Raw genomic sequence first — 12761 nt, 5'->3', positions numbered from 1 at the left:
CGCTGATCGGCGCCGACAAGTTTGTTGAAACTTGTTGGAACTTGTCGGCGCCGATCAGCGCTTTTAAGCGCATGTTCATATATTTTCCTGCGCAGGTTACCAGCGCTTATAAGCGCCGATAAGCGCTTATAAGCGCTTATAAGTTTCAAGCTTTCTTTCTGAATACGCCCTTACGAAAGAAAGTGTGAAAGAAAGTATATTACTGGGACAGGGATTTGCCTGATGAATTTTAAAATTGACATGTGTTTAAAGTTCGATTGACAAATGTTTGAAGTCCGTATCGATTAATTCACTTTAATCGATGTTTCTAAGCAGGTTAGGTACCTCTCTTCGAAGATAAAATTGATAGACGTCAAATGTTGCCTATTTTAATTGGCTCGACTATAATTTGATCAAATTATGGTTAAATACCACAGAATACATAATAGTAGCTAAACGCTACAGAACGGACACTCTCCGCCTCCCGCCAAAATTAAAATACCTCACCCTGCGCGATCGTGGTTAAAATGGGCCATATTTTTCTGCAAGGACGATACGCAACGAAGATTGACAACATTAAGGTGATGAATTAATTTTTCTAACATTTACGGCCCTTTTTAAACCTTCGTAATTTTTATATTATTAAAGTTGTCGTGATGAAAATTCTTGACAAGAAAGTTCAATAGTAACACAATACGTCTACTGTTTTAGAAACATGATTCCATGATATTTTCTCGATAGAAAAAAAATACAAATTTCTCATTGTTATTTTTTTTAATCTCTGGCATCTTCAAAATAACAAACGTAAAGTTACGACTTTTTGGATATTAACTATAAAATATACAACCTATACGTCTACCGATTTAGAATTTTGAAATATGCGATGGTTTTGAAATAAACAAGAAATACTTGAAATTAGCGCGCGACCAGCCAATATAGCGAGAGCCGCCCTGTACCTTCCTACCCCGATCGCTGCACGAGTCATTCCCGCTACGGCCGTCACACGGGGAACTTGTGTCGCTCGCGCAATCGTAACAAAGGGTGACAACACGATAAGACAAATGGGGACAATAAAGAAAATAAGAAGAAGAAACATAAAGGTTGGAGGAAAAAGAATGCTTACAATTGGAACAAATTAATGAAGTAAGTTGGTTTTATTTTAAATTTGATGATAATTGTATTATAGACGATGTTTGATATGTACCCCTGTTTTAAGTACATAACGAATGTGTAAGATTTTTTCATTTATAGCATAGATAATCTTTTCAGAAATCCGGAATCCAGAAGGAAAATAAACCCACTGATTGTTCACAATGTGAACCCAATCCTTCGTAAGTACCTTTATTCAGTCAAAAATGGATGTTATCAACGCTTTACTGGTTTTATCGCATGATTCCATTTTTAGCAAAAAGCAACAAAGTGCAAAGAAATAAAAAATCATGGTGAACTTAGTGGAAGTATGGTGGACGTAATATGGAACAGGAGCTCATTGGAGTAGTATTATATTTAAAAAAAATACGAAAAAATTTCAAGAATTACATTTCTTAGTAGGTGGTAGATAAGTATGTTGTATAAAGAATTTGATGTTGATATTTATTTCATTTATACTTACTACACCTGTGCGGGAAATTGCTTAGTACTAAAACAGGTTTATATTCATATTTACATAGTAATGTGAGTTTTCATTTCGAATAATTTTGTATAAGTATATTAAATTGAGTTCCTGGGTGATCTGGAAACACAATTGGGCCCGGAAGATGGCGCTGCAGTCACTCCTCCTAATCACATGAACCGATTTGGATGAATATTTGTGTGCACATTTCATTGTTGTGGGATGATTGGTTGATTCGTTTTCACATTAGCTAATATTATGTATTTTTGTTGTAAACTTAATTTAATGTTTATAATACATTATTATTGGTATAAATAAGCCAGTGTTCGTCTCACATTGCTGTAACTGCCTACCTACCCTACCAGGGCCTAACTTTGTTCTGGCTATTTTATTTTGATTATTTGTAATGAATAATTACAATTATAATAGAGTGCAAAAAATAAATACATGCGTCAATATATTTTGTGTTTTTTTTTAAACAATTTTTTTATTTAAAAAAATATCATTCCGACCGCGGCTTTGCCCGCGTGGAATTAGGTTATAAATATAATATCGTGAATCCTGTTTTTTCCCACAGAAGTGTTCAGTTCGGATAAAAAGTATCCTATGTGTAAATCCAGGCAATTAGCTATATTTTATCAAAATTGGTAATGTAGTCTTGACGTGATTAAGTAACAACTAACAAAAAAATATACAAATTAACATCCAAAGTTTCGCATCAGTTTTACTGTATTAGGGCGTTTGTCCACTACAAGGAATTTTACGGTCCGGCATTCCGATTTTTTACGGTCCGGTATGGCACGCAATTAATCTAAATACTAGCTTGTGCACTATACGTAATTTTACTGTCCGACATTTTACTTTTCCCTATTCCGGATGGTTTTTTGAGTTTACGAGTCGCTGTAGGTATAATTGTTTTCGAGTGCCCACTTGCTTGGATTTTACTCTTTTTATTGCATATGCCAATTGAAAGCAAGCTCTTGTTTTACTTTCTTTTAGCTGGCAATGAGATTTGAGAAGTCGGTATTGTTATTTTATATACATTGACCAAGCATTGACCTATAATTATTATCTAAGTAAGTGTTGGTAAGTTAAAGTTCAAGTGGGAATAGATTAGCTCCTCGTCACCGATTAAAATAAATAAGTGAAACACGCATTTTAAATCTCTTACGGAACTTTACTTTTTATTATAACGAAGTAATATAATATTTCACCTTCTATAGTTTTACTCATTTCTTGTAAAATGCGAAAACAATCATTTATGATAGCATTATACCGCCATACTTCCTTGAACTGTGTACCGCACTGATCCGAGTAAAGACGGACAGGTGCACAAGCAATTCATCGGTTTTTTCATGCCACACCGGACCGTAAAAAATCGGAATGCCGGACAGTAAAATTCCTTGTAGTGCACAAGCGCCCTTAGTGATATCTTCCACTCTTGACTTTGACTGAGAAGAATTAGGGTTTATAACTTCTTTCAGAAATAGTACCTTTCATTTCTGGGCATGATGTAATATCTACGTCAGCATCAAATTCTATCTAAATCAATTCAGTAGTCCGCGTTATTGAGTACCATTTCATTTTTTCAGAGTAACAATATTTTTTGTTATTTTAAAGATTATTTATAACCTGTATTATTTTGTAATAAAGTAAACATTACGAAATAATAATAATTATTAATAATGTCTAAGTAGTTGTTAAAAAGAAGATTATTTGTTTATAAGCAAGAAAATAAAACCAATAAATCAACAATTAAATTAATGTATAACAATATTATAACTGTATGACGACTCCATACATGTTTGTCCCGAGTCGGCCAGCGGCAGCGCGGCGAGTTTGCAAGAATGACTTCGCGCACACCCGCGTTCGCGATAGCGAGCTATTAGACTCCGCCCGCCAAGCAGTGGATTTTTTTTTTGTGTATCGTCTTAATCAAATTGACTTATTATTTTATTATTTTGGATTTGTGATTATCGTTTTTCGTAGAAAATGGTTAGATATTGTGCTGTTTACGGATGTATTTCATCAGAAAAACGCGAATTTTTTTTTACGCTAGTCACAAATGTGCCAACCATAAAGCGTTAACACCTTAATATTTAATAATTACCTCCAATGTGATTTTTAGTTTTTTAAGCTATTGCATAGCTTCTATCGCAGGCCTTAAAGCTATTACGCACTGTCGACCAGTCGCCGGCGACTGTGACTTACTATAGTTATGTGACTTAATAGGGGCTTGCGCACTTAGTCGTCAGTCGTCCCGGCGACTCGGCGACTCGCCGCGTTGTGGCGACGCACAGGCGACTGGCGGTCGCCGGCGACCAATAGAAGCACGGCTTCAAATGGGAGCGTTCGCACTGCAAGCAACTGTCGTAGCGACTCTTGTAGGGACCGGATTCAGCACGAATGTAAAGTAATGTATATGTATTCTAAGTACGAATGTACTTAGAATAATGTCGCTCGGCTTGGTTTCCTGCCCCTAGTTTCTCTGTTTTGGTCGCCGAGAGACCGAGTCGCCAGCGACTGGTCGACAGTGCGTAATAGCTCTTAAGCGCGGGGACCGAATCGAGAAATTCCGTAACGAAAAAACCTCACGCTCCCCACTCGGACGGGCTCTGACTGTGGGCTCGGAGGTGTGGCTTGAAGGCATGCTATGCAATAGCTTTACCACGGCAGTCCCCGAGTGCCACAAGTCCTTTTTTTTTTATTTGGTTATCCGCTTAAAGTATGATGAATGATCAGCGTGTTTTACTGTGAATAATCAAATACACCAGACTTGCACCAGACAATATCCTTGTTGTAATAAAATTACTCGTACAATGTCTAAAATTTTAATAATATTCTGATTTTATTACAATTTACAATATTATTGAATGAAAACGTCATAATGACATTAGTCTTAATTTTAAAACAGTCTCCGTAAATGCATAGAAACGCAAAACTTCGTCTATGGTTATAGTAAACAGTGTGGTGCACTAAAAAAACTTCGCCTAAAATAGGAACAATTAAGTTTTAATATTAAGTTAACACTTATTTATTAAAATGAATAAGGAATTTTAAAAATATACGGAAAAAAATAACATACAAACTAAAGTAAATGTTTTTAATATAAGGTTCAATATCGGAATTTAAAACATATTATAAATCATTTATCAATGTAATGTGTATCTAAAATTTGAAGAAACATTAATAAACTTTTAAAATTATTTTAATGTAACATTCTCAAGTAACAATATTCCATCAAATAATACAATTTAGTATAAATTATTTCAAATTTTAGAAAAGTATTGTAAACCCTTAACCATAGACAATACTCAAGCCATCCGTTAATCGCATCTGAAATGTCAAAATGAACGAATTGTCGTTTGAAGTAAACAGTATGGATATTTGCCAGTAAGATATTCTAATGAAATATGGTCAAAATCATATAATCAAGAAGTGATTTAAAAGTGTTTTATTCCAAGGAATAAACATGTGGCCCATGCTCTTAGACCTGACCCGCGATGAATGCCGCCGGACGCTTAGAAGACTCGGTATATATTTAGTTTTATAAATGGCATTCGTTTTCCCTCCTATGGTTTTCTTGTGTCCAACACAAGCATTTTAACAATTGAATCCTATAATATTATTTACTTTTTCTGTGCAAATGAGTGCTTATATCCTTGTTTATAGAATTGGAGGCCTACTCGAATATGGTAAATGTGTTTAGAGCACAGGGGGCATTAGAAGACAACAGAAAAAAGTTGTTGGAGGAACTGCGCGCCGTTTTGCATATAAGCCACGATCGTCACAGTGCTGAGGCGCGGCGCGTGTCCAATGATGAGCTGTTAGCTACTATTGCTGAACAGTAAGTTAAGATTTAGCATATTATCTATAAAACTTATGATTTATTTTCAATGATGTACCCTGTACAGTTAAAGATGGCTGATCACACTTTAGTAATGCTTATGTTGCAAAGCTAATTTTAGTACAAATTTCCTCAAATTCATTACATTTCTGATCAGAAAAAAGAATTGAAAAGTTTTAATTATATTATTTTTATATTTTATGTCATTTCTCTCCATGGCCATATAGAAGTTGGTACCTGTAGTAATATGGGTATGTTTTACAATGTATTATTGGGAAATAGAGGTAATAATAATAAATTAATTTCATAAAATATATTTTGTATTAATATAATATAATGACAAGCATTGACAGATGGATAACCTATCAAAATGACATTCTTTAATTTCAGTTTTTAAAGAGTGAAAAAAGGATATAATATCTATTGTCACAAAAAAAATATATTGAAATGTAGTTATGCAATTTTTAAATATATTTTGTGAATGAAACTTAATTTCAAGAACTTTCTTTATTCAATTCAAACGATTTAATTCATATAAAGTACAATTGATGAGTAAGTAAATGCTTTCATTTACTTATATAAAAATAAGAGAAAAAAGAAGATACTCAACATTTTTCATGATACAAATATTGGTTTGTGTAGAAAAGTTTTATAATTTAATAAATCATAATTTTAAAGTTTTTAATCTTAAATTTCTAACTGAACTATTTAATGGATTAAATTTTATAAGCTCTTCTTGAAGCTATTCCCGATATAGAATAAACGTCAAAACACTTTTTTAAATATTTTCTAATACATATATCATTCTACAAATATACAGTGTGTCCGGACATGACATACCGATATTTGAAGGGGCTATTCTCCAGGTATTTTTATCGACAATTCAACCCCTCTACAGTCCCCTACCTCACCCCCCTCAAAATGGCAAACCTATCAATTCGGATAGTGAATTTATGAAAATTGTAATAACTTCGAAAGTGAGTGTCACAAAATACTAAATTTGGTTTTATTTGAACAATAACAAGTTATTCTAGGGACCACTAAACAAATTTAATTGATAAGAGTGATGAAACATACTTTAAAAAATTTGAAAACCATTTTGAGGGGGGTGAGGTAGGGGACTGTGGAGGGGTTGAATTGTCGATAAACATACCTGGAGAATAGCCCCTTCAAATATAGGTATGTCAAGTCCGGACACACTGTATATAGGTATGCAATACAATTTATATAAAATATAAATTATACATAGTATGTTAATTCTACATATTTATAATTTATATGATAATATGAAAACTAGGTAAAGGCAAATGCTTCCAGGTTGCAGATGCTGTGACAATTCATAATACAATGTGTAAAACCTTTTTGGAATATATAAGTATTGTATATGTATGTATGTATAATACCTATTAGGGTATTATGTATAATACACAGGGTGGAATTTTATAATGAAACTTGAAGAGAAAGTAGTGTTCATACTATAGATAGAAAATTTCTTATACAGTGGAATCTGTTTATAATGACATCGAAGGGAATCGACAAACACGTCATAATAAGCGGACGTCATACAAAGCGTTATGTGAAATGAAAAATCTTTTTTATGTAAATATGTATGTATTTAAGTATTTTAATACAGAAACATAGTATACTTGCATATGTATACATACATATTAAATCAAAATCAAAATTGCACGTAATCAGCAGATTATTATAATAACACATACAAGTGTATTTTTTACTGTAAGTACATTGTAATTTTTGTCTGCTTTTTTTTTCACTTTATTGTAAAAACAGTCTCTAATACTATTGTGTAAAGAAGACAAAGCTATGGTCAAATTATCATTTTCAATATTGCTGTGAACAAATCGAGATAATAATTCTGCAGCTTTTAATGCCTCTTCTGCGGTAGGTAATACTCACTGAGATTGAAAACAAAAACGAGCCACGTGCCGAACGTCGTCGAGAATCAACGAACATTATCGAAGGTGTAAAGAATCATGCCGGTCATTATAACCAGACATAATTTATTAAAAATGGGTCATAATAAGCGGCATGTCACTGTAAGGGAAGTCAATATATCCGACTTTGTTATAAAGAATTTTATATGAAAACCAAACTTCGTAGTGCAATTACGTCATAATAACCGGTTGGTCAATATAAGCGGAGTTATAATAAACGGATTCTACTGTACTTAAAAATACTCTTTAAAAAAAACTCAAAGAAAACTTACCTTTATTTTTGATAGAAACGCAAACTGCAATCAAAGATTTCTGAAGATTTGCTTGCTAGTGCCTTAGAATCGAATAAATTAAAATCTGTGTGATACACAGTTCAACCCTGTATATATAAATAAAAATGTACTTCTGAATGTGTTGCTAATCGCGACTCATCCACTAAGACTCTTATTAACATTATTCGTATGCATTTTTGAAAAATGATAAAACTTAATATTTTAACAGACTTAGAATCAGCCAATACTAGCTTTGCGCCCACGGCTTAGCTTGCGTCGACTGCTAGGTACTTTGTGGATTTTATAACAAATTGTATCATTTTTGATGACTATTTATATATAATTAGCAAAGAACTGTTTTTATTAAAATTTTCCAAGTGGTGTTTACAAGAGTATACATATACACACAAACAGATAAACGTAAAAAAAATAACATAGTTTTGGGGTCTATAAATCGTGCATATTGCGTAGCAATTAATCTTTTTAAAAAATATACATATATCACTTAGGTAAAAATGAAAATGCTTACCAAAATTTAAATCTAACAATAATCTTGTTGGGTTATCAATTATGGACGTCCTTGAACCTATGCATATTTTTGGGTATTAACATTTCAAGTTGGGAAAAATAAGTGTACTTATGTATAGTCAATTTCTCATCATAAACAATATTCAAAGTTGTTTGTAAATAAATATTAACAACTCTGAATATAATTTTTGCATTATTATTTACTAGCTTTCCGCCCGCGGCTTCGCCCGCGTTTTCAAAGAAAAACCCGTTCCCGTAGGATTTCCGGGATAAAACCTATCCTATGTCCTTTCTTGAGTATCAATATATCTCTATACCAAATTTCATGCAAATTGGTTCAGTAGTTAAGGCGTGATTGAGTAACAGACAGACAGACAGACAGAGTTACTTTTGCATTTATAATATTAATAATATAGTATGGATTTGTTAGAAATAAATACTATTATTGCACTGTTGCAGTTATTACAATAATGCAATGTAGCTTTATATTTCATTTTATTGTATGATTTGATGAATAGGCCTAAAATTACATTTCATAACTTAAATTAAATAAATAGTGACAAAGATTTGTGTTAAATATATGATAGTCATAGTCAGGTAATATAAAAAAATTATGTATTGTAAAATTTAACTTTTCAACCGAATACTTCGTAATAAATAAATAATCCAGAATCTAGATATTATATGAGTCAAAATTTACAACAATTTTACTTATGGGTAAGTTCACACATTAGTATCTATTTTCTTAAAGTTTATTTGGAATATTGCAGACTATCTGGCCCAAACACAGGTCTAGGATGGATCATCGAAGGTCGCAGAAAAATTCCCTTAATGCCGCGTGGCATCGCGCAGACTATGTACACCGAGATTGCGGATAAAGTGCAAGAAGCCACAGTGGCAGAAAACAAAGAATTACAAATGAAAATTGACGCTGAAGAACTTGTTGCGCCAAAGTCTAATGAAGAAGAGATTCGTGATTCGGAATCAGCTGACGCGGCGCTGCAGTGCAATGAAAGCATGGAGGAGATATACCCTCCAGTTGCCATGGAAGACCACTCAGCCAAAGTTGGTGATCACTTTATTGTCGTAATTCTTCTGCTAAGTACTTTAGTTCTAATAACCCTCCACTTTTTCTAGATCTGGGAAACTGAATTAATATGTCGTAAAAGAAAAATTCCCGAAAGTAGCGTATCAAATGAAGATGTGCCGCCACCAGTAAAGAACATGAGAAATATACCTGTGAATGTAAATCAGAAACATCTCAATATATCACAAGTATACTCGAAATATTCACAACCAACTATCAGTAAGTATATAATATAATGCAATAATTATTAATTATTTATACTATGTAGCATAATTTATAATTACTAACTTAAACTTTTGTTTTTACAGGCAAGTCCTCAAGTCAATCCAAGCATTCATATAATCAAGTTAGCAAACTTTCTTCGACTAAATCAAGTCAAACACAAGCACAACGCTCACAACACAGACATAGAGCGCATAAACAAAGAATGCCCAAGTCTCATAAAAAATCTCAAGAATTACAAATGTCGCCTAATAAACAATATAACCCAGTTTCAATGCAGCTAGAATACTCAGGGCCGCCTAACTCATTCCAGGCTTCCTATGCTCAGTCCGTATTGGGAAATAAAAACAAATCTGATTATATTGAGGAAATGAAAACAAAAGTAAGATCATCACCTGGTATGGTGAGCGAATCGCCTACAATGCATTTGCTAAGTCAGCCGGCGACTGTACCTCATGAATTAGGCGTATCAGAAAACGCACACCCTGACGATCATTCGTCATTACAAGCTCAAAGTACCCCAATACCTAAACAGTCCGCTGCGGGCAAACAATGCCAACTATTAATTAAAAATAGAGCTGAAGCAGACAAAAAAGTACAAATGCAAGACTTTAAAATTGTACAAAAGCCTAATGATAACATAAAGATTCTCTCTAATCGACAAGTCGTCGTTGCGCCAAGTTCTACTCAAAAGGCGTTGAATACACGAAAACTTGTCACAACAAAAGTTATCGGTTCGATACCAAAGGGGCGATCGTCCACAACTCCAGTTAAATCCATGTCAGAAAAGATGGTTGTGGTATCAAAACCTATTGACAACAGAATATCACATCCAAAATTTGTTATAACCTCTTCATCTAGTACATCAATGAAAAACCTAACACCAATAAGTGCAAATAACTTATCACCCCCGACATCGGAGCCTTTGACTCCCAAAGGGATTCCAGCGACCGATTTGAAAGTATCAGCAAAAACATTTGTTCTAAATCCGAAATCTGGACAAAAAATGGTTGTTTTACCGGCGAAACAAAGCAAAGAGGGTCAAGTACCAATGTTCCATTTTAAAGGAATACCCACTGCAATGAAGCTAGTGTCTGTAAGCTCGCAGCCAAACACGCCCGTTGCTAAATTAAATCCAGGCATTGCAACACCGAAGCCAGCCGTTCCTTTACCTTCAAGCACAAAAATAGTAGGTGTTGAGCCTATTAAAACTGCAAACTTAGCAGATATCGTCCCAGTGAAGGGATCAACGCCAGTGACGACACAGAAAATGACGAATCCCATTGTTCGACCTGTCAATACGAAAGGAAATGTCATTGTTGTTCCGAAAGGCGCCACAATCGGAAAAGCATTGACTTTTACCAAAAACGGGAATGATATGTCAAAAATTATTATGGGAAAAAATGTAAATAAACTTCTACAGGCTAAATCCGAACAAGGAGAGTCGTCTAAGTCAGGCAATGTAATCGTTTTAGAACTTAACAATGAACAGTCAGGTAGAACCACTACCATGTCTGAAATACTAGATGGTCGCGTAACTAATACTACGCGTTCTCATGAAGAGAGTAAACAAGGTGTCAATCAAACGATTACTCAAGATACGCCTGTATTATTTGAAAATCAAATCGCCGCAGAGAGTTGCACCACGGCGAGTCTAGACTCGTCTACGAGTATGGGTGATATAGTTCCTATGGAAGAAAGTTCTCTCAACATGATTGGAAAAAGTGAAGAACCGAAGTCCACATTTAGTCGAGATACCGAAGTCGCAAAAGATTCTTCAAGCGTCACCGATTGGGAAATGGAGCTCGAAACGGTGACATCGAGAAAAGAGAAGGACGACGATAAACTGAACTCTTTACATCTAGATCTCGGCATGTCCAGTGAAAGCGAAAGCGAATACATGGGCGACAACGGGAAGAACAAGAGCGAGCACTCGTCTCAAGACAGCATACAACAAGAGACACAGCGAGGTAAGTTGCGTTCCTAGCTACTTAACTTACCGAGAGATCCTAGTTTAACATTGATGCCATTTTTAGGGATGAGCAGTGAAATATATAGCGGGTCGGGTCTCTCGCTAGCGACGAGAACGTTGCTCAGCCAGTTGCAGGACGAGGGCTCGTCCAGCAACGACTCCTCGTTCGCGCTCAAATCCAAAAAGGCGGACGACGGCGAGGGTTGCGGCAAAGCGGACAAGTCCGAGTCGGACGCGCTGTCCAAGGCGAAAGCGAAGCTCACGCAAAAGGTGGCGGAAGCGCAGTCCCGGCAAAAGCGGATAGACGTGTATAGTACGGCAATAACGACGTCGGAGATAAACCTAGAATCGTTTTCGTATTTAGATGAGAGCCTGATGGCGGGCGACGACGAGTTTGACTCGAAGCGGGCGCCGCGCCGCAGCATGCTGGACGAGCAGCTCAGCCGCTTGCTCGGCGAAGACTCGCAGGACTCCACCGACTCGCAAACTGTAAGTGAACGATTGCCTCTAGCCAGTAACGACCAGTGAGCGGACGGCGCTGTGCGAGGTTGTGCTTGTGATATGCCGTGTATATATTATTACTGTCCGTGGTGAACTCTCTTGTTTTCTGTGAAAATATATTGACACTCGCGTGCGTTGCGTCTTTGTATGTGAAGAGGCTAAATTGAACGACATGACCTGACTAATATTTGTATGAAATGGAACTTCATATTTTTATATACTTGTATGTACATTATATATCGTTTATTCTTTTTGTATTGTTTTACTCGAAATGTTTACAAGGATTGGTGTAAAGTTTCAGTGATCTTGTACGTTATCGCCAAAACAAGTAACGTGTGCTCGCTAAATTGCCTTAAGAAAAGTAACAATTGAATAGTTGCGTGTCTTTTACGATAGTCTTTCTAAAATCTTTAAATCTTCTTGCACCTGTTTATAATATGGAAAACACTGACGGTATTTTAAATAATCAGGAATAATTTTACTAAGTACTAAGTTAAATTTCAAATGTATTAATTCATTATGTTCAAACATGAAATAAATCAAGATCAAATAATATGATTAAAAAAGATCTTCAATTAAAAATCAGTCTTGATACTTCTATTTAACAATTCACTAATTGTTAATTATTGATACGTTTTACTTGGTGCAACTTGCTTCAGCTATTTACAAGAAAATGAACATAATATATTAATATATATTTGTTATTATGTAATAAAACCCAAGAACTTCCTTGCCTGTATACCACAGGGTTGAAATGTAGTAACATAAAACTTTATTACCCTAGAT

The 12761-nt window shown here is 34.8% G+C and overlaps 1 protein-coding gene across 2 annotated transcripts; it reads left to right on the top strand.

Moving 5' to 3' along the window:
- The first annotated feature begins 4940 nt into the window (after positions 1 to 4940).
- LOC149490252 (uncharacterized) lies at positions 4941 to 12562 on the top strand. Of its 2 annotated transcripts, none has more exons than XM_089702046.1 (6): positions 4941 to 5124; positions 5264 to 5438; positions 8964 to 9258; positions 9331 to 9499; positions 9589 to 11472; positions 11839 to 12562. In XM_089702046.1, exons 1-6 carry the CDS (start codon positions 5064 to 5066, stop codon positions 12000 to 12002), a joined length of 2748 nt encoding a protein of 915 aa, XP_089558172.1. In that variant the 5' UTR covers positions 4941 to 5063; the 3' UTR covers positions 12003 to 12562. The 2 variants fall into 2 exon arrangements, with proteins under 2 accessions (XP_089558172.1, XP_089558164.1); XM_089702038.1 differs by having other exon boundaries at positions 11539 to 12562.
- Positions 12563 to 12761: the final 199 nt, after the last annotated feature.

Source organism: Colias philodice, chromosome 2, assembly GCF_061535455.1.
Source record: "Colias philodice isolate Cphi_HAF_F1 chromosome 2, ilColPhil1 Martin Lab GWU primary, whole genome shotgun sequence".
Taxonomy (NCBI): domain Eukaryota; kingdom Metazoa; phylum Arthropoda; class Insecta; order Lepidoptera; family Pieridae; genus Colias; species Colias philodice.
The sequence above is the reverse complement of the archived record's forward strand: the minus strand, read 5'-3'. Positions and strand labels throughout refer to the sequence as shown.